This window comes from Cryptotermes secundus, unplaced genomic scaffold, assembly GCF_002891405.2.
Source record: "Cryptotermes secundus unplaced genomic scaffold, Csec_1.0 scaffold555, whole genome shotgun sequence".
Lineage (NCBI taxonomy): Eukaryota > Metazoa > Arthropoda > Insecta > Blattodea > Kalotermitidae > Cryptotermes > Cryptotermes secundus.
The window spans coordinates 424,240-446,270 of record NW_019729217.1 but is presented as its reverse complement, the minus strand read 5'-3'; the positions used below and the strand labels follow the sequence as shown (position 1 = coordinate 446,270).

Genomic DNA, 22,031 nt, shown 5'->3' with positions numbered 1-22,031 from the left:
CTTATATTCATTCAGAATGTACATAAACCTCTCCTCCTAAAATAACAATGGACATCTGCACAACAATACAACAAACAAAATACCACTGCAGTTTTTCTCATACAACCCTAAAGATGAGGCTTTTAAGACATTTTGCAGATTGCTTCAAATTTATAACTGCATTCATTTTACAGATATAGCAATCAAATTGAGCCACATAACACAAATGGAGAGATTGTGTGTGCTGAAACAGCATCAGATTACTATTCTCAAGCTCCAATAAAAACATCAATGTGATGATAAACGTTTCTCTCTCAAAATTCCATAACCTTTCTGAAATATTTTTAGTTTCGATTGTTTCTAATGAATGAAAAATACCATATCAATTGGAAGCCTTCTTCCTAACTACACCACTTATCATATTTTTGGAAATATAATTTCTGTTTTAATAGTAATCAAATTTATATAAACCAATACGAAACCACGTGACTTATAAAAAAATATATGTTTGTATGGCACTCCATCATTCCACACAAATTATTTTATTCATATTCCCAATCGCCAATTGGTATCATGATGGTCAATTACACTTTGAGCACTAGCAGATCAAATTTACTGGTCCGAAAGCAAATAACATTCATCTCTTACCACATCACTTTCATTACCAAAGATCCTGTTCAGAAGAAAATGGACGAAAAAGTCAGGTCACATATGACTTGACCAGAACACTTTACATTCAATAGCATGGGGATGAAGTTAAATTTTGAACTTTATTCCGAATGCTCAGGATTATAACTCTCAAAATATCTGCATAACTTGCATACACTGTCATTGCATAATAATCATCTCAAACCCTCGACGACATGATCTTGATTTATTCTTCACTGAAAAGGCTGACTGCTGGCCACAATTACTCATTTAATCCAGTGCTTGTGAATTTTGAAATTCCAAACTCCAGTTTCACCAAGTCTATGAACCATGTTCAAACTCCTGATATCCTTCAGCACCAGTGAAAATTACATCCACCCAGATTCTCATGGCTTCTGCACTCGGAGCCATCAGATGGTATGCCCTCTCATTTGTCTTCACTACAAATGTTAACTGAGGACTTGGAGATTTCACAGAGTTCAGGTGGTCCACATACACTTCTTCAATGGACTGTAGAGGAAAAGCACACAGTTTATACAAAATAACAAAATGTCTGCAGTACTTTCTCATTCCATATCTCTGTATAACAGTCACTGCTCATTACATAGTAAACACCTTCCTCATTACTCTGTTCTTAAACATCTGTGTGCATTATTCCTTTCTGAACTTGGGGTACAGGAAGCCACACACGAGTAGTGCCAAACACATGCTGAAATCGCTTAGAAAACATCCTGAAAACTTTTCTGTGCATGGAATAAAAGAATCTTGTTTAAAATTAAAAACTGTCTGTATTTTGTGTTTATAATTGGTGATAACATGTAGTTTACCACTGCCTTGTGATCACAGACCATATTTTGTGTAATTCAATCTTTAGGTTTTCAGACAGGAGGCAGGAAAATCAAACATCCTGAACTGAATGACAGCATCAATTCCATGAATTTAATGTGTTAATAATTTCTTTATGGATGCACCTTTAATTTATTTAAATTTTGCAACATTGCATCTACATCTCCCTTGAGCTGTCCTGCTTCTCCCCTCCAGGCATTTAGCCATTTTGTTCACACAAATGCTCACAGTGCCCCATCCACATGGTTGGCCATTCAGTGCACACAGATGTTGGTACTGAAAACCTTTGCCAGCAGAAAGCGCTCTGGACTGGAGAGGAATATAACAGCAGCCAGAGAGTTGCAAGTCTCAAGTCTCATCATCCCCAACATCCATGGAATGAACATCTTTCTGAGGCCCTGGTATAACTACCTCTATTCTGTCAATTTACCTGGAAATATGCTCCACCACGAGGTTTCTTCTCACCTCGGTCACTGTAGTATGTCAGGGTTCTTCGTATTCTGTCAAACACAAACAACCGTTTGTTCCAGTGGTGAAACTTCGAGCCCATCTTGTGCAGATATCCTCGACATGATGTGGAGTCTAAACTCACGTGTGGACACAGCTCTATCTGGTGACCAGCTGACTCTATATGGTGTCGAAGATTCAAACTCTCACTTCTGATTGGAAGATACCGTGTCAAAGGTCGCTGATGTGGTTGCTGTTTACAGATAAATAATCACATATATGTAAGTCATATAATTTGCAGAAAATTGCTATGGTGAAGAAATAACATACTCGTATACTAGTTTTACAAATATTTCTAAGCTAACCCTTATCATCTACAGCACAATAAAACNATAAAGCCTATAGGACAGTTCAACTAGTGGTTGTCTCTTCATACAACGACATCCCACAGATCTATTTTCAAAAACACAAGACATAATAATTAACCCCCCCTCATTCTCATTTTAGTTTGTAAACAAAATAACAAACACCTGGTGACAGATCAATCAACTCCATTACATCTCTACATACATCCTTAACATAATCAAATATGATATTTTCACTTCTTCTTTCCCTTTGAAAGCAGCTTATCATCATCAACTACCACTGCTGCTGCTGCTGTTTCAGGTGTGGGATGGGACAGTCCCTTGGTATTGCACACTCAAATGAGTCTATTTTACCAATCCCTGACGAAAGATGAGTATGGAGCATTGGCAGGTAAACCTGAAGTGCTTTGGTGTGGGGGATCCTCCCACCAGTACCGCTCTGTCCACCACAAATTTCATATGTACTAACCTGGCACTGAACCTGATCTCTGACATGAGAAGCCAACAAATAACTGCCAGAACTATAGCATGGCCTAAAAAAGAGCTGAACATCTTTATTATAATGACTGAAAATGCCACTGCCATCTGAATGTTGCCATCAAGCCTCCGGGGGGGATTTACATAACAGGCTTGTTGGATACAACACCATGTAGCTTGGGAAACATGTTTAAATGTTTCAAAATAGCCTACTGCCTCAATCTTCAGGTCTGTTCTACTTGAGGATGGAACCAGCACGACTCTCCAAAACATTAGCACCTATGTACCTAAGCTGAGTGGGCTTAGAACCAAAACGAGAAGGCTGTTTAATACAGCTAAAAGAACAGGGCAGTGGGACACCTACAAGGAAGCCCTTACCTGTTACAACAAAGAAATACGGAAAGCCAAGTGATCCTCATGGAGGAGGCACTGCCAGGAGATCAATGATGTACCAGGCGGTGCCACACTCATGAGAATCATAGCAAAACAGGCGACCAACAAGGTCAGCACGATTAAGCTGCCTAACCGGCAGTATACTCAAACAGGAAGGGAGACACTGAACGAATTATTAAGGGTTCACTTTCCTGATTCAAAATTTACTGATAATATTAATGACAGACAGGGTCAGCAAAACCTGGGAACTTGCCAAAGCAAGATGAACAGGATAGACTGGAACCTGGCCAAAGTCATAATTAGCCAATCAAAAATCAGATGGGCACTGAATACATTTAGACCATTTAAGTCAGCGGGAACAGATGGAATCGTAACGGCATTTTTGCAGCATGGGGCAGAACTCTTAGTTCCACACCTATGCAGCATATACAGAGCCTGCGTGGCATATGGTTTTATTCCCATGACCTGGAGGCAAGTTAAGGTGACGTTCATCCCAAAGCCCAGGAAACTGGATTACACCGAGGCTAAGGCTTATCGCACTATCAGCCTGTCGTCTTTCCTTTTGAAAACGATGGAGAAAATAATGGAGAGGCATATCAGGGACATATCCTCTACACCGAAACCAGCATACCTACCAAACAGGTAAATCTACCAAAAGCGCACTACATGATGTGGTAACATGCACAGAAAGTGCGATTGAACACAAGGATATTGCCTTAGGAGCACTCCTTGACATAGAGGGAGCTTTCAATAGAACATCTGATACTGTGACATGTTGAGGTATGGATCACCCCTACCTCCCCAGCGGTACGTGGCGGTAACGTAACGCTCGCGTTACTACGGTAATAGGCGAGTTCCCGCCCCGCCACTCCCCTCCGCGGTGACGTAATGCGCAACGGTACGTACCCGTAATCAACTTCCTACTGTGACGTGGCACTCATTACGCAACCGGCAAGCACTGCAGCTATATAAGGAACTGCACAGCAGCTAGGAGTCAGTTATAATATGGACATCGCTGAGTTAAGTAGTCAACGAGCGAGTGTGTTATCAACAGTTCTCCAGTCAGCCGACTATAGTGGAGTATAACAACCGTCGCGGAAAGAAGAACCGGACGTGTGTGTAATTGTGTAATTGGGAGTGTGTGTGATACAGTGATACACAGCTTCCCTACTGTATACGTGTAGACTACTGAAGACGGAGTGAACTGATTTGAGCATAGGGTTATAAATCGTGAAACCCCGCAACAGTGTTAACAGATCAATGCGATTAGGGTTATAAAGTGTGAAACCCCGCAATTGTGAAATAAGTAATTGTAGCCGTTATTTGTTGATTGTTAAATAAACCAATTAACCATCTCCACGGCGTCTTCGGTAACCAGAAACACGTGACAATACTATAATCAAACAGGCTGCTGGAAAGCATGGCACTGAGCCTGAAATATGCAGGTGGATCAGTGCTATGCTTGAAAGCAGAACCATAGCTGCCACACTATCAGGAGAGACCCTGGGGGCATCCGCATCTCTCACCTCTGCTGTGGAGCCTGGTCACTGACGATCTCCTGTGGGGACTTAATGATGATGGGTATTATATGATGACATAGCAATCCTCATAAACGGAAAATTCCTTTTGACAGTATCAGAGCGTCTTCAAACAGCTCTGTACACGGTCCAATGATGGTGTGAAAGAACAAGCCTTTCAATCAAGCCCAATAAGACGGTAATTATACCGTTTACCAGGAAGAGAAATATAAAGGGCCTTAAGGAACCGACCATCTTCCATAAGATGATCCAGCTCTCCAGCGATGTCAAGTACCTTGGTCTAGTATTAGACACAGGACTGACATGTAAAAAGCAGTTGGACAAGGTCATCAATAAAGCCTATAAGGCTTTCTGGACATGCAGAAGCATGTTTGGTAAAACTTGGGGACTGCAGCTGCACATTTTGCATTGGATATACACTGCGGTTGTAAGACTCATAATTACGTACGGTGCCACAGTATGGTGGCCCAGAGTTAAACTCAAGACAAGCAAGGCAGAACTTAGCAAATTGCAAAGGTTGGCTTGCTTGGGTATCACAGGAGCAATTCGAACATCTCCAACAGCTGAACTGGAGATACTCCTTGGACTCCCCCCACTGCATCTACAGTTGGAGGCAGAGGCCAGGGCAGGAATCTACCATCTCCAGTGCAATGAACAATGGAAACCTAGATCTGATAGTTTCGGACATGCATACATAACTCAGGACATGAAAAAAGAACCCATATTACAAATGGGGTCTGACAAAATGATACTGAGACATGTATATGAAAAACCCTTCACAGTCAGATTTCCTGACAGGAGTGAATGGGAAGACGGGTTTCGGCCCCATAGAAAAGGGGGACTGATCTGGTATACAGATGGTTCCAAGATAAATAAAGGCACTGGTGCTGGTGTGTTCTGCCATGGCATGAGGCGGAAACTTAGTTTCAGCCTTGGGCAATACACAACAGTATTCTAGGCAGAAGTATATGCCATTAAGGCATGTATTATGGAGAATTTAGATAGGAACTATAGAAATAGGAACATCTACATTCTATCTGACAGCCAAGCCGTACTTAAAGTGCTTGACAAACACCAGATCAATTCAAAATTGGTCTGGGATTGCCACCAAACCCTCATGGAACTGGTCAAATATAACACGGTACAACTGATATGGATACCAGGGCATGAAGGTATTGCTGGAAAGGAAACAGCAGACCAATTAGCTAAGATTGGAGCTGAACATCCGTTCATAGGACCTGAACCAGCCTGTGGCATCTCTATAGGAGTTGCCAAACAGGCAATCAGGGACTGGACTAACATAAAACATAAGAAATACTGGGGATCCTTAACTGGAATCAGGCAAGCAAAGGGACTCATACGAGGACCTTCCACTAAAAGAGCGAAGGAACTGTTCAAGCTAAACAGGAACCAGCTACGATGGGTGGTAGGACTACTTACAGGACACTGTCACCTCAAAGGACACCTCTTCAAATTGGGACTAAGTAACAGTCCAACTTGTGAGAGGTGTCAAGAAGAAAACAAAACAGCTACACATATCCTGTGCAAATGGGAGGCCTTATCTTATTTAAGATTGCGCCACTTGGGTCAATATTTTATGGAACCAAGTAACTATTTCGACGACCCCACATACAAAATCCTACGAATCATTCGAAGCGCAGGATTGTTGAGGGGATAATCAGAAGGGGAAGCACAACAGATCACGGTGGTCATGGTGCAAGGGCCAAAAAGGCCCACCCCTCATCCGTTCGTCCCGCTCGTCCGTCCTGTCCGTTCATGTACCAAACTCCATGCCGCCCCATCCCAGAATACTCACCACCATGGGAACCTAAAATCTCAAGGTCATGGAATTGATATTTGACATGTGACAGATATCCCTGTAGCAGGCCATGAAAGCTCATAGGTTTGTGAGATGTTAGGCTCCAACATTTTCTGGCCAATCGGGTCACAGATGGCAGTGAGGTTGTTTTAGCCTTATATGCCAGCCGCCCTTTACCTCCAGGAAGATTCCTGGTACTCATTTCTGTTACAGATTGAGTCCACCACAGGGCCACAGTGAGATTGGAAGGATTAGGTCAATTGAAAAATCCAATGACCCAATTGGAAATCAAACCTGTGACCTCCCGGGTTGTAGCATGGTGCCCCAACCAACTACACTACTGTGTGCCCCCAACAAAGAATGTAATGAAATTAAATATCCACACTGCATCATTTGTATAGGCACTTAAAATATCTGGTTCAATAATATCACAGTGCTCTGAAACTAAATGGTGCAGCAAAGGGTTACATATATTACCTCAGTTTTCACTGTCATATTTTGATATCAAGTTCAGTATTCCAAACTATATATAGTGTCAGATAATACGACTGAAGAATAATAAATTGGAAAGAATGTGGAAGGAGGCAACCATGGGCCTAATTTGAGGTTCACGATGTCAAAATCCATCTTTAGCGACCTAGGAAAATCCTCATTGAGAATAGTCGGTCACTGGCCCAAAATTCTAAACCAGGACCTCATGAATATGGTGGAGGAGTTTTATCCTCTTGACCATGATATTCAGTGACACATCCATGTAAGAACAGAAGACACAAAAACAATTTAAAAGATAACATTCTCTCTGTGCTCAATTAATTAAGCACCAATCCATGAAGAGGTAGCTCCAGCATTCATGACCTTGGTACTCAGCTTCTTGCGCTGGACGCTTTATCCCCAGGGCATTATCCCCCCGTATCCACTGGATACAAGGCTGGGTGGGCCCCAGAGCCAGTCTGCATGCTGTAGTAGAGTAGTAAAGAAAAATATCTTTCCCCTGCTGGGAATCAAACCCTGGCAATACAACCCATATCTCGTCACTATACTGACTGAGTAATCCTGGCTCCTGTACAACCAATTTTACCTTAAAAATCTATACAAAATAACTTAACCTTCATTTCATTAACTTAATAATATGTAATGAGAAGTATTAATTGTGAAATAATGAATTAATGCATTAAAAAATTAAAAGTTAACACATGAGTCATGTGATTGTACAATATTTGACACCTTACACTTGCCATTATAACCAATGACTTATTCCCCTTGAACCAGCAACTGTGGACAGATTCACCAGCAAAGCACAACAGCCACCTGGCTTGACAGGAATGATTCTTAATATAGAAGCTGGTAGTCACAACTAGTGCCAAAATTACATTTAGATGTGGACAGGGTCCATGAGATCAGGTGCACCCATGGAATCTTGCATTAAATTATCCTGTAAAATACTGTGAATACCAAAATGAGGCTCGTCACCTGTGGCCGTGGAGAAGCTTTGTCTCTCTTGCGCACAGCTGAAGACAGCTGTTCCTCATATGCTGATCCATCAGACAGAGGTCTTGTGTCCTCCTGGTTCTGTTCCAACTCCTTCTCTCGCATCTGAAATTAAATTACCAGTATGTAAGCCTACAAGTTTACTTTAATTTCAGACATATCCATAGAACTTTTCATTTAAATAAATAAAAATATCACTTTCCTGTTACCTATTGTGGACCTAATACACAAGACAAAGATATTCTGCAATTTGCTCTATTTTCCTGTCATGCCTTTCAGTTTATGTTGTTTTTAGCTGAAAATTTCAAGGGAAGATTTGTAGTTCAAACCACAAAAATTTTAGCATTATGTCTGATACATGTCTAAAAACTTATTAATAATAATAAGGCCGTACCATAGCTCAAGTGGTTAGTCGCTGGCTTCCCATCGCAACCCGGGTTCGATCCCGGGTCTGGTCAAGTGGAATTTGTGGTGGACAAAGTGGTGCTGGGGCAGGTTTTCTCTGAATACTTCGGTTTCCCCTGCCAATGTTCATTCCACCAATTGCTCCACAGTTACCCTCACCTATCATCTGGGGCTGGTACAATAGGCCAGAATTGGCCGCAGTACAAGGGACTAGCAATAAAAATATACTACTACTAATAATAATAATACATTGTAATGGCGCAAAGGTTATGTACAAGTAGAAATAGTTTTTTTGGGTAAATTTGGAATAATAGTTAGACTGTAAGATTAAGAAACAGAAATGCTGAAACATACCAGGAAGCTTGGGTTTACAAAGAAGTGTAACAGGCAATACCTGAGTAATCAGAATGTTAGCGCGACAGCGTAATAACGCTAACATTGAGGGAGAAGCTATATGAAGTAGGTCATAAACACTATGGCAGGAGGAAAACGCTGAGTCGGAGAAGGCGGTAGACCCGAAAGAGTCAACCCCTTCTCGATAGACAGCCAATGAGTGGGCCACACTGACCCAAAATCACGTCAGAATGGGCGGGCCAATAGGACCCCGGGACACAAAGAATCAGCAAAAAGAGGGTACATGAACCCTAGAGGAATCAATCAAAAAACCTTTTGACTTTTTAGTATTATTAAGTGACATAGAGTTCAGCTGGAGGCTATCGCCGAGAGAGCGATGGCAATGAGAGGGCATTGGTTGGTGATGGCGAGCATCTGTTTCCTCAGCTCAAGTAAGTGAACCAACTTCATATAGCCATGAACACTGAGTGTGATAGTGATAATTTTAAAGTGTAAACCCCAGAGAAAGATAGTGCTAACCAGATGGACTAGGTTCATTAAGAGATACAGAGGCGTAGAATACCCGACAGCAGGGGGACAGGAGATAGGACCAATGATGGCTACAGGGTCATCATCAAATGTAATACGAACCGACAAACGTCGGCAAAGTGTGTATATAGTATGTATAAAGCGACACAGGGAAATAGAATAGGATAGGAATGTGTGTGAGTTTAATTCAGNATCTTGTATGTCAAGAACTCTAATGAACTTATCATTAAGAAAGCAGTCTTCTGGGATTTGGCACCGTGTATATGTGGTGTTAACCGACGTTTCGGAGGATCGTATCGCCTCCATCTTCAGGGTAGAAGAAAAAGTGTAAGAATTCTGCAAGCGACAAGACTGTGAGAACGGTAAAAGCCGTTCTCACGGTCTTGTCGCTTGCAGAATTCTTACACTTTTTCTTCTACCCTGAAGATGGAGGCGATACGATCCTCCGAAACGTCGGTTAACACCACATATACACGGTGCCAAATCCCAGAAGACTGCTTTCTTAATGATAAGTTCATTAGAGTTCTTGACATACAAGATGGTGGCAGCTTACTAAACCAGGTGACAGAGCGGGATACCTCCACGCCCCCCGTCACCACGGCATAATAGTGGAGACAGCGGTGAGATAACCAATCCACCCCTGTCGTAAGGGCGTAAGGGCATAACAGTGGTGGAAGCGGTGGGGATACCTCCACGGCCCCTGCCACCACGCCGTAACATACATGTTTTACCATTCATAACAATGCACTGGATTTTGGAATACAAAAAACATATTAACACAACTGCTTCTAAAAGATATGAGCATTGCGAGTCCGGAAACAGCTGCATTCTATATGCATACCGCATACCCAGATGTGACAAGTTGGGCAGCACTTGAGAGATCTGACAAACAAACCCTTTAAAATATTTAGAAAAACAATACTGGATTCCAACAGTGAAAGCCACCAGCATAACTACATGCTGGATATAAATTTTAAGCCATTAAGAATATGTTACGTGGGGCAATCCGAAAGTTTCCGAAATTTGAATTTTGCGCGCGAATGGTTAAGAGTACATCGAAATACCGCTAGGTGTCTCCTCACACATCCTTCTTGAATCAGTGTGGCAAGCAGTGTCGAGTTGAGTGGTTGGGTTTATTGTTGGTGAACGTATTTCCATTGTTGTGTTTTCGTGAGTTTGCGGTTTTGCGATTGGTGACCTGAGAGAGCAGCGTGTCTGTATAAAGTTTTGTTTCAAACTTGGGAAATCCGCTGCAGAAACGCACCAAATGTTGAAGCAAGCTTTTGGTGAAAACAGTTTAGGCCAGACACAAACTTACAACTGGTATGAGCGTTTTAAAAATGGCAGAACATTGACTGATGATGACAATCGTTTGGGACGGCAGTCAACGGGCAAAACACCAGAAAATGTCATGAAAGTTAGGGATCTGATGCTGCAAGATCGTAGACTGACCATCCAAGACCTCTGTAACACATTGGGACTAAGCTATGGTACACGTCAACGAATTTTGTCAGAGGAACTGAACATGAGGAGGATTGCGGCGAAGTTTGTGCCACGACTGCTGCAAAATGAACAGAAGCAGCATCGCTTGGAAGTCTGCAGGGAACTTCAGCAACAGCTTCAAGAGGATCCAAACTTTCTTTCGAAGCTTGTCACTGGTGACGAAAGTTGGGTTTATGGCTACGACCCTGAAAGCAAGCAGCAATCGTCGCAATGGAAGAGCCCTTCTTCACCTCGGCCAAAAAAAGCTCGACAAGTCAAGAGCAACATTAAGTCCATGTTGATCTGTTTTTTGATACTGACGGGATTGTTCATAAGGAGTTCGTCTCTCCTGGTCAGGCAGTCAATAGAGTTCTATCACAATGTTCTAAGGCATTTGAGGGAGGACATGAGGAGAAACGTCCAGAGAAGTGCCACACGAACGACTGGGTACTCCACTATGACAACGCACGACCACATATGGCTTACACTGTGCAGGAATTTTTCGTTACGAACAAGATGGCAGTTGTTCCCCACCCATCGTACTCGCCAGACTTAGCTTCATGCGACTTCTTTCTCTTCCCCAAGATGAAAATCAAGTTGAAGGGTCGAAGATTTGATACAGTTGAGGAAATTAAAGCAGAAACACAAACGGTACTAAACACCCTAACAAAGAAAGACTTCCACGATGCATCTGAAAAGTGGCAGAAACGCTGGGACTGGTGTATGCGCTCCCAAGGGAACTACTCTGAAGGTGATGTTGCAGAATAAGATCCAGGTAAGATGTAATAGTTTTTATTAATATATTTCAGGAACTTTTGGATTGCACCACGTATTTTGAAAAAATCTATAATAAAAGAAACAAATTATAACATCTCAGGTTCTCATGGTAGTGAATATTAATGTGATGCTATGTAGTGGGGTAGATATGTTCCAATGTTTTGAATGAAACTGCTGTCTTCAACATATGAACATATGACCCACACGGGACCAATACACACACAGAAACAGATCTCTGTTTCATCTGCTTTATGAAATATTGACTCAATAAGATGAATTGTTAGATAATATCTTACATGTATCCACGACGTGTACTCTAGTATTAGAATTATCTTGTTACGAGACAGCTGCCATTACAGAAAATTTATCCTGTACAGCAACACTAGCAACACATGATTACAGGAGCAAACAAAATTGAAAGAAAAGAAGAAAACAGTAAAACCCAACACTTCCATATTAAATACTGAACAGCAATATCAAGGATATGACCACGAACCCTGTCACTGTACATAAAATGAACTGCCCACAAAATACAAAATGTCCATCGCCAACAACATAATAATCACTTATGCCTATATATCATAGCTTAGTAAATGAGAGCATACAGATAACCACAGACAATATAAAGGTACACCCATATAAAAAATCCATGTCACCATAAAAAAAACAAGGGTTCCACACCAGTCACAGCTCACCCACCAAATCCCACCCATAATAACCCCCAGTCAGAAAACAAGATAACCCTTAAAACTAGGAAATAATATATTTCAAGAATTTTACCAACTCATGATAAATATTTTAGTTATATTTGTATGTACAAAACATTCAGTACTTTTATGTGCATATGTATTGTTTGTACTTTAATGACAAGAGTCATTTCTCGTTAAGTTTACTAATGAATAATGACACAATTCATTATTATTCAGAAACGGACCCTATTCCCAGCCAGGCTCTTGAACCCTCTCCGAATCTTTCCTGCTTTTCAGACCTCTTCTTCAACAGTTCTCCTCCACGTTTTTGTTGGTCTACCTCTCCTCTGCTGCCCCTGGGGATTCCAGTCCAGGGCTTGCCTCTCTACTGCACTCTGATCTTTATGTAGAGTGTGTCCTATCCATCTCCATTTCCTTCTTTTTATTGCTGTGGCTACTGGTTCTTCTTTTGCTAGTTTCCATAGGTTTCCATTTGTAACAGCCGTTGGCTGCGAAGGATTCTTCTTAAACATTTATTCATAAATACCTGCAGGGTGTTTGTAATTTTCTTTGTTACTTACCAGGTTTCACACCCATACAGTAGCACAAATTTTATGTAATTTGAAAATATCTTCATTTTCAATTTTGTTGATATTTCTTTTGCTTTTCACACTGGATATAGCCGGATGGAAGCTGCATTTGCTTTCCTAACTCTCATTTTAACTTCATCTTTAGTACCTCCTGTTGTTGTTACAACACTACCTAGCTAGGTAAATTGTTCGAAGTTATCCACATCCTTGTTGTTTACTTTAAACCTTTGTTTCCTCCTTGCATTTATTCTCATAGTTTTTGTCTTGGCAGCATTTATCTTCAGTCCCACAGCTTTCCCTTTCTTTTCTAGCTCTCTCAATTTTCCCCCCACATTATGGAATGTATGAGATAGGGGACAGATATCCTCTGCAAAGTCTAAGTCCTCTTAACTGTTGAGTTATCCCTCTTTAAATTTAAATATACAAATTTAAATGTTGAAGAGCAAAGGCAACTACTGAAATGATATGATAATTCCACTCAGGCGAGACAATGACTGCAACTGGTTAAGCTGCTGATAGAGAGAATCATAGGAAAATGCAGAAATTTTAAACATAAAAACACGTGGTACACAGAGTAATCACTGTATATTACATAGTAAATGTAACATTTAATGTTATGATAATGCAGGTCCCCTGAATTATCGTGTGACAAGCTACAGAGAACCCTCTAGATGATGCCCCCATTAATCAAACATGTGCATTATGGGTGGGCCAATTTCATGGGAGCAACCAACTTTTCTGCTTTAGTGGGTACTCATAAAAACCTCTGTTATCTATGCCAACCTGTGTTGGCCTCCACTAACCTGATGTTTCAGATACAGCATGTGAGGATCACCAAACATGCTGCCAATATGCAGCACAATGGACCAATAGGTATCTTCATGCAACCGCATACGGTATACTGTCACTCATCCATGTAGGTCTGACAGTCTCACTGACGATTTCTTCCAAAAAAATTATCACTGGAATTGTTACTTCATCTGATTCGGTTATTCTGTGATAAATAATAACACTGACCGATTGCATGGATGAATATTCGCTGGTGTTATACTAAGGCAGTATCGGTACTGTTCATTGCACAAAGGATATGAATTCATTAGGTTCCCTTATTAAAAATGAAGAAATATATAAATACAGTATTATTTATATCCATAATTGTATGAATCTTCTAAAAATTAGCCATTGTATAAAACTTTCTCATAGTGTTCTACAAATCCATATCAAATGAACAGATTACGCATCACAAACACTGAATTTGGAGAACATAATGTGACTTATTTAAAGGAATTCTAAAACAAAGACAAAGACAAAAATAACACCGTCCAGTGTGACTATTTAAGTTTTATCACTTGAAAACTCATCGCCCTTACAAGTTTCGATCCCTACAGAGCATCCTCAGAGGGCATCAATACTTTTTCCGGAAACTACTATTACAATAGGTGTTAAATTATATACATACACATATAATGTCTGAAATACACAATGTACACAATGTTCAAATTTCACAGTCACAGCAGCCTTCCTGGTATTAAAATTTGTAAAGTTTTTTTTAAAAACTTTGTAGTTTAAAATTTATAAACCATGCAGGTTCGTGTCAATTCTCCTATTGTCTTTCTTGGAGGTGGCTGATTGTGTGCCGCCTGTCTATCCTCAGAAAGGAGATTCTTAGTATTGTCCGTGTTTATTTGTGGCTTGCTGTGTTGTTTACACTGTACTGATGCTCTCTGAGGATGATCCGTAGGGATCGAAACATGTAAGGGTGATGAGTTTTCAAGTGATAAAACTTAAATAGTCACACTGGACGGCGTTAATTTTGTCTTTGTAATTGTTAGTGTGACCGACCAGAATGAAACAAATCAAATTCTAAAACAATGACTGTTTCAGTAAGCTCATGCCCTAACGAAGATCCTGAATACAAGGAAACTGTCACATATTACACCTGTTTAAGGTAAGTGCCACCTTAAATCACCATGTAATTCAGTACTGCAACATTTATGCATTTCATTCAGTTCTCAAAAAGAAGTAATACTTGTATGCCTATCCAACTTGTATTACCTCGATAATATACATAATAAAGTACGTTTTTTAGAAGCGAAAGTTTAACACCTACACAGCATTTACTCTAAATGGGCAATTTGTTTTCTACATGACTTTAACTACTTCTGGGGAAATAGAAAATGTGACGTGAGGGCGCAAAGCCAGAATTGTGGAGCCAGAACAGACGGCTGGTAAACATGTTTACGAGGCAACAAATTAATGAGCTGGTGAGGGCAGGTGCTATGAACATAGGAGCTGAGGAATCTACAGTGTTGAGATCCGTTGTCCGACAACACCTGGTGAAGACCCAGCACCCTTGAGAAGACTCACTGCGCACTACAGTGAACTGCAACATGTGCAAATTAGGGACAGCGTTATAAATAATTGTGGTTATGAATTTTTAAGAATCCAATAAATTTAATTACTAATTCAAACCTTGCCTCTAGTGACTAAACATTTGGCAACAAGTTTTCTTGGCAATAAAGATAATTTTTAAAATATGTCAACGAATTTTGTCTTGAAATGGCTCACAGAGCTAAATTCTTGAAAGAAATGAGATTCAGACAAGTCCATGCAATTGGAATATACCATTCTCTCTACCCTTCAAATTTGTATTTCTCTTCTCTCCTGTTCATTCCACATGCCCCCCTCTCTCAAATCCTCTTTGATTTTATATGGGCAAATGCTATACATTTTAAACATGAAGTAGTTCATAAAATGCACACCCAGCTTTGTTCAGATTCAATTTTTTCCTATTTCATTGTATGTGTAAGTTAGTGAAATTGAATTTAAACTATGCCACCTTAAAGCATAACAGATTCTGTTTTACAGAGAAGTTTCCAACACAACTTCTTCCTACCATTAAATTTATCTGTAGCCCATTTAATAACCCCGTCAATAATTCAGACTCCTTAACGCTTGATGACAGTGAATAACGAAATGAAATGAGTGTGGAAGAAACAGCCATAGCACAATTTAAGATACTCTCCCAGCATTTTCCTGGAGGGGCTGAAGAAAACCTGTCAGGCTAGTGGGTGTACCACCCAGGTAGTTTTCAATAATTCACAGTCGGGCCCCATTCCTTTCTTCAGCCATCTGTGAAGAATTCTTAAAACTATGGAACATGTAATGCCTAATTTAGAGGGTCTTAGAGGCACCTGTGATCCAACTGTATAGAACATGCGGGAACCTGAAGTCTCACAACCCTTATGGGCCTCCATGGTCTGTGACGGGGGTATTTCACAAAATTGAGGTTTACACTATTCATATTTTTGCCACAGCTGGTCTTATATGGCACTTGAAATCAAAGATTTCAAAACGATTTTCGAATTAATGGATAATTTAAAACTGTCTCTAGCAACAGCATATCAGTGCACAGCTGTCACACTTCGATAAATTATTACATAAAAAAGGGTCTTACGTAAACTACACTAGCCCACACGTAAAATTACCTTAGATACCCATTCAAAGACAAGTACATTTAAGGATAGTAGCCACATATTACTGTTCCATCTTCTGAAAGAAATGTGTCAAAAAGTGTCATCATTTTTCCGTTCCAGCTAGTCCCATTCCCTCGAACATGGTTATGTGTATGCTGAAGCTTCCTGCTAGAGGGACTAGCCTAGTATATGGGCGAGTTACACATGGTATAAATGCCTGAAAACAGAGGCCGTTTAAGAGTTTGGGGGCTCTATGTAATGCTGGGCCTCAGGACACTAGAAAAATGTGGTGGGTTGTGGGCCTGTTGGACACTCGACTATTTGTTAAGGCACGTCCACATTATTCGTGCTCGTCGGGAGACTCGTCTGGCTTTTGCTTGTGCTCATAAATCTTCGTCCACACTACTTCAGTTGCTCGCCAGGCTTCGGCACGTGAGGATCCGTATATTTACTCGTAGTGTATATAGGCTGCAGTCATATTTTAATTTAGTGGCTATAGTTTTTAAATTAAAAATTATCTTGTCTCGTGATTTGTCATATCGTCCACATTACTCACGAGCACGAGTAATGTGGACGCGCCTTTAGAAGCAATGAAGACAAGGTTCATGCCCGGCTCATGTAGCGCCCTATGACATGGCCTACTTCCCCTATGACTCAGTTAGCAACATCTGTATTTCGATATGGGCATCATCAGATGCTTTGCGCTAATTTTTGATGCTGTCATATACCGCTGATAGTATCGCTATTCGATATAATGGTACCTTTATACAATTTAATATCGGCACCTTTTCCTTTGAATTTGTCGAGTAATACGGGCATACCACCGAGTGAAGAGCCACAGTGTTGCATAACTTACCGCTATTTAAATCGACTGTATCATATTAAAAAGTGAGACCTATGACATGTTATACAGGCCACATGATGCATATTCAAGGGGCTCGCGGTAGCGTAGTTGGTTGAGGCACTATGCTACAAGCCGGAAGATCGCAGGTTCGGGTCCATATGAAGTGGATTTTTTCAGTTCACTCAATCCTTCCAGCCGAACACAAATGACTTTCAGGACTCGTCATGGGGGGTAAAGGGCGGCCGGCGCGTAAGGATGACGACCTTACAGCCTTTTGTGAGCCGATTGTCTAGAAAATGTGAGAGCCTCGACGTCTCACAACCCTATGGGCCTCCACGGCCTGTTACATGGATATGTTTACCTTAGGTGATGCATATTCAACGAACTCATACGGCCTCCATTCCTGTTGCATATGTTTTTGCTTCTAGAGTACCGTTAGCATTATTACTGATATTTTGTTTTACTTCTGTGAAGAACTTGTAACTTACAATTGCGGCTACGATAAACAGAATTTCATTCAGAATCAGCAGGTATGTTTATGATAAATTTCAATATCAAACTGAAAATACTTAAAGAAAGCAGTTTTCTGGGATTTGGCACCGTGTATATGTGGTGTTAAACGACGTTTCGGAGGAACGTATCGCCTCCATCTGCTTTTACCGGTTCCCACGGTCTCTTCGCTTGCGAATTTCTTATTTTTTCCTTCTACCCTGAAGATGGAGGCGATACGTTCCTTCGAAACGTCGGTTAACACCACATATACACGGTGCCAAATCCCAGAAGACTGCTTTCTTCATAGTCACGGTCGTGAAAGCCACAAATCTTACATGAAAATATTTAGTTCAAAATGTTATCGGCCTCAAACCGAAAGCTAAATACATATATCAGGCAGCGTCCCGTATTTCCTTTACATTCATGTAGAGAAAGTTTCCATGTATCAAGATATATTTATTACCTTACACCATTTCTATCTTCCACCTCTGAAGTTCGCGCATCCGTCATGCTGTTATTATTACTGATTGCAGGAAGTTAAAAAGTACTGCATTTGAGCGACCTCAAACAACAGAATGTTCACAGCACATTTCATGAAAATTGGTCAGCTGCTTCCAAAGGTCAAAGGGGAAAAATGGCATGCTGATCGCGTTACTTCACTTCATTTCAGTACTAGAGGGAAGCAGTGTAGAGAGTGGGCATGTATAGATCAAACGCAAAAATATTCAAAACCCTGAGAAAGGGAGGTTTCTAGCATGGTGGTTACTATGTGGGAGCCTCATCACCCGCTTTGACATTAAAAAACGCTGCATAGTTCCCAAAGGCCGTATTTATGCGTATTCTCAAGAGTCTCAAATAGTCTATTTCCCCTAGCAGCATTTACCGACTGGTCTTTGTAATGGAGACATTGTGGTATATGTGAGGTAGGAACTGATCTGTAAACACTCTTTGGCTTCCAGTAAATCAAGGGTTACAGTACCCTTAACAGTTACCGAATTTTACGTTTTCAACAATTTTGTTTCCGCGTTAAAAAATTCTTCACTCTCCCCGTATCTTTTTTTTGGGGGGGGGGGCAGTTTATAACGAGAAATTGCATCATTGTCTTCGCCATGTCTGTATATCCGCTTGCATATGACAACTTAAGAAAGGATGCAGGGCTCTTCAAGATATGTTATACTGCGGGATTTCAGTAATATGTATGTGTACATATTCCACCTGTTAAAATTGGATAACGAAACCGACGACTTTACACGAATATCTACATACGTTCCTGCGGGGCATGTAAACCGTAACTCCCCCAAATATTTTTTTTATTTAACTCCAATAATTATACAATCTATCCATTAAATGTGGATAATAAGTACATTCCCAAATATTTACAGCACAAAAAATGTTTGGAACCAAACCTGTACAGGACACAAAAACACGCATTCTATATCCGATACATGTATTCCGGAAATCTCATGGCTTTCAAGAAATTAAGCACCCCATAATTGTTTACGCTTTGCGTACATTTATTTATGCCTAATTTATTTTCTTTCACTTTTCGTTAAGGACGTCATCCTTTAAATCTTGTGTTAGCGGGCGACAACACAACCGAGATTTGAAGTGGGTGCCTCCCAAATGAACACAGCGTCATCGTTATACCAACCTACTCACTCAAACTAAAAAAAAAGGCCATGTCAAGTTCATATGATATTTTTATCATCACTAGAAGTTAAGAGCAAATACGCGTGATGACTAATTCGCATGTTATCACCAACGGATGCTCTACGAAAACTAATCGGGCTATAACCGGTAGTGGCCAAGTTAAGAAACTACATCCATTCTTGATACAAACGAAACGCCTCCATATAACAAGCACAGACAGGCGAACTTAAATAATTTGGATCTGACAAAATAATTTCAAGGATCGACATCCTTGACCTAGTCAAAGCCGTGACGGCCGTGACTTCCTTGCCTCGCTGTCACACACATAGCTCTTCTTGACAGTTTGATATCTACGCTCAACAATATCGCCAAATTAATGGCATTTACAAACTCTAAACTGCAGTTAAATAAAAGTAATACCTTAGGAATCATCACCACGCTACACGCAACCTTAGCAATTCCATAAAAAGACGCGTTTCAAAGATCCATCCAGAAAACCAAAGGTAAACATGAGGAGCTTTGTCTTCTGGGACATAGTACAGTATAGTCCGCTGAAAGTCAACAGACGTTTCGGACGAACATGCCGCCTCCGTCTTCAGGGTCGAAGAACAAGCCAAGCAAGCTCTGCTTTCCGCCTGCTTTGTGTTGGTTTCTTGCTTGCCTTGGCTCCCTGAAGACGGAAGCGGCATGTTCGTCCGAAACGTCTGTTGACTTTCAACGGACCATACGGGGTTATATCCCAGAAGATAGTACTCTGCATAACCACCGCTGTAAGAACCTCAAATCCTACAAAGGTAAACATAGTTTCACAGCATGTTCGGAACAACATCCATGCCAGCAAACACAACTACACAAACAGTCCCACACTACTATTATCGATCTTCTGTTACGGTTCAAAAATCTGATCACACTGGAACGGTAATCCGCATATGGCTGGCACACCGTATATTTTACGTCACAACAATCACTACTAGATAACCTGCCGGCAGCAGCGAACCACACATTTCACACATACGATTATTCCAGCAGGACGCGAAACAACTGACGAATAGCACCACTATACGCTCAACTCACTCTCTCTCTCTGTCGCTATGCAGCAGATTGGCGCAATGCTCCCTTCCCCTCAGGCCGCTACAACCACATACAGCGAGAGGCGCGAGCCAGAGTGCGCCATCTCGGGTGACGTGTGCCGTTACGTCATCTTTACTAGTTCCTCAATTATGTTTTCAACGCTGGGTTAACACTCTTCCCACTAGATGGCAGTGGGTATGTATGACTAATGTAAACGCACATTTTATAAGAAAAGAATTAGTAGGTAAAGTAGAAAAAGTAATTGCACTGAATATTAACAGCATACTCTCAGATTTAAGTTAAGATCTATATTAACAATCAAGGGGTGACGGCTATGACAGAATAAGATATTCATGACACTACATAGCATTCCGCTAGAAAATGAATATCTGTATTCTTGTGTCTTCAGTCATTTACAGTAACTGTAAATATATGCAGTACAGTGTTATATAATTAAGTGTACAGTGTTGAGTCCTTTCCTGCCTGGTTGCAGGTATGCTAGGAGACAGTGTTACGTTGTTAATGACTGAATGATGACCATCAACCGTCCTTGCGTCGTAAACCACGCAACAGAAGGCTGGTAGACCGAACGGCTGCCATTATTACGTAGTTTTTCAAAACGAAAGTAACTTAACTTCTCTAGCGGTGATGGTAGACATCACATACTTGTATCTTCTGAACATTCATTCATGGAACTGAGCCTTTATTGAGAAGCCACCAATTGTGCAGCTACTCAAGAACTTCCCAGCATCTTATGGAACCTGAAGGTTCACTACCGTGTTCACTAGAGCCCTCCACTGGTCCATATCCTGAGCCAGATCAATCCAATCCATACCATCCCATCCTACCTAAGATCCCTTTTAATACTGTTCACCCACCCACGTCTTGCTGGTGGTCTCTTTCCTTCTGGCTTTCCCACTAGTAGCCTATATGCATTCTTACTCTCCCCAATTCGTGCTACATGCCCTGCTCACCTCATCCTCCTTGACCTAATCATTCTAATTACACTTGGAGAAGAGTACAGATTATGAAGCTCCTCATTATGCAGTTTTCTACAACCTCCTGTCACGTCATCTCTCTTCGGTCCAAATATTCTCCTCAGCACCCTGTTCTCAAACACCCTCAGTCTATGCTCTTCCATTAATGTCAAAGACAAAGTTTCACACCCATACAGAACCACAGGCAAAATAGTTTTTATGTTTTTAAACAGCATACGAGAAGGCAAAAGGTTCTGGGCTGAATGGTAGCAAGCATTTTTTTTTTCTGTGGCGCTACAGCCCCAATTTGGGCCTAGGCCTACCTCCATGAAACTCTCTGTTTCACTTCGGTTTACTAGATCTTACACATTCGGTAGGACTCCTTGGGCGAGTGATCAGCTCGTCGCAAGGCCTCTACCTGTAGACAAACACAGAAAAACGCACACAAACATCCATGCCCTGAGTGGGATTCGAACCCACGATCCCGGCTTCCAAGCGAGCGAAGACAGTACATGCCTTAGACCGCTCGGCTACCGTGACCGGCTGGTAGCAAGCATTACCGGAGTTCAATCTCCTCTTAATTTCCTCCTGAATCAGGTTTTGATTTGTTTCTGTCGAAAAAGTAAATAAGGACGCAAGAAAAACGAAGGAATAAAGGGAGCAGAGAAGAACGGAATAAAGTGAAGCAGAAAGGGA

At 41.1% G+C, this 22,031-nt stretch overlaps 1 protein-coding gene and 1 long non-coding RNA gene across 4 annotated transcripts in view; both read right to left on the bottom strand.

The window, feature by feature from the left end:
• Positions 1–536: 536 nt before the first annotated feature.
• LOC111865512 (pleckstrin homology-like domain family B member 1) overlaps positions 537–22,031 on the bottom strand; it is a 251,346-nt gene continuing 229,851 nt past the window's right edge. For all 3 annotated transcript variants that reach the window (XM_023853604.2, XM_023853606.2, XM_023853605.2), the window contains 3 exons: positions 7,983–8,105; positions 1,904–2,173; positions 537–1,137 (listed from right to left, as the gene is read on the bottom strand). In XM_023853604.2, coding sequence (XP_023709372.1) covers positions 949–1,137; positions 1,904–2,173; positions 7,983–8,105 — 582 coding nt within the window. In that variant the 3' untranslated portion in view covers positions 537–948. The remainder of the gene's footprint in view (positions 1,138–1,903; positions 2,174–7,982; positions 8,106–22,031) is intronic.
• LOC117282405 lies at positions 13,937–20,355 on the bottom strand. Its single transcript, XR_004513133.1, has 3 exons — positions 20,041–20,355; positions 19,708–19,813; positions 13,937–14,032 (listed from the first exon to the last, which is right to left on the bottom strand). It is a non-coding gene; the product is annotated as an uncharacterized LOC117282405 (long non-coding RNA).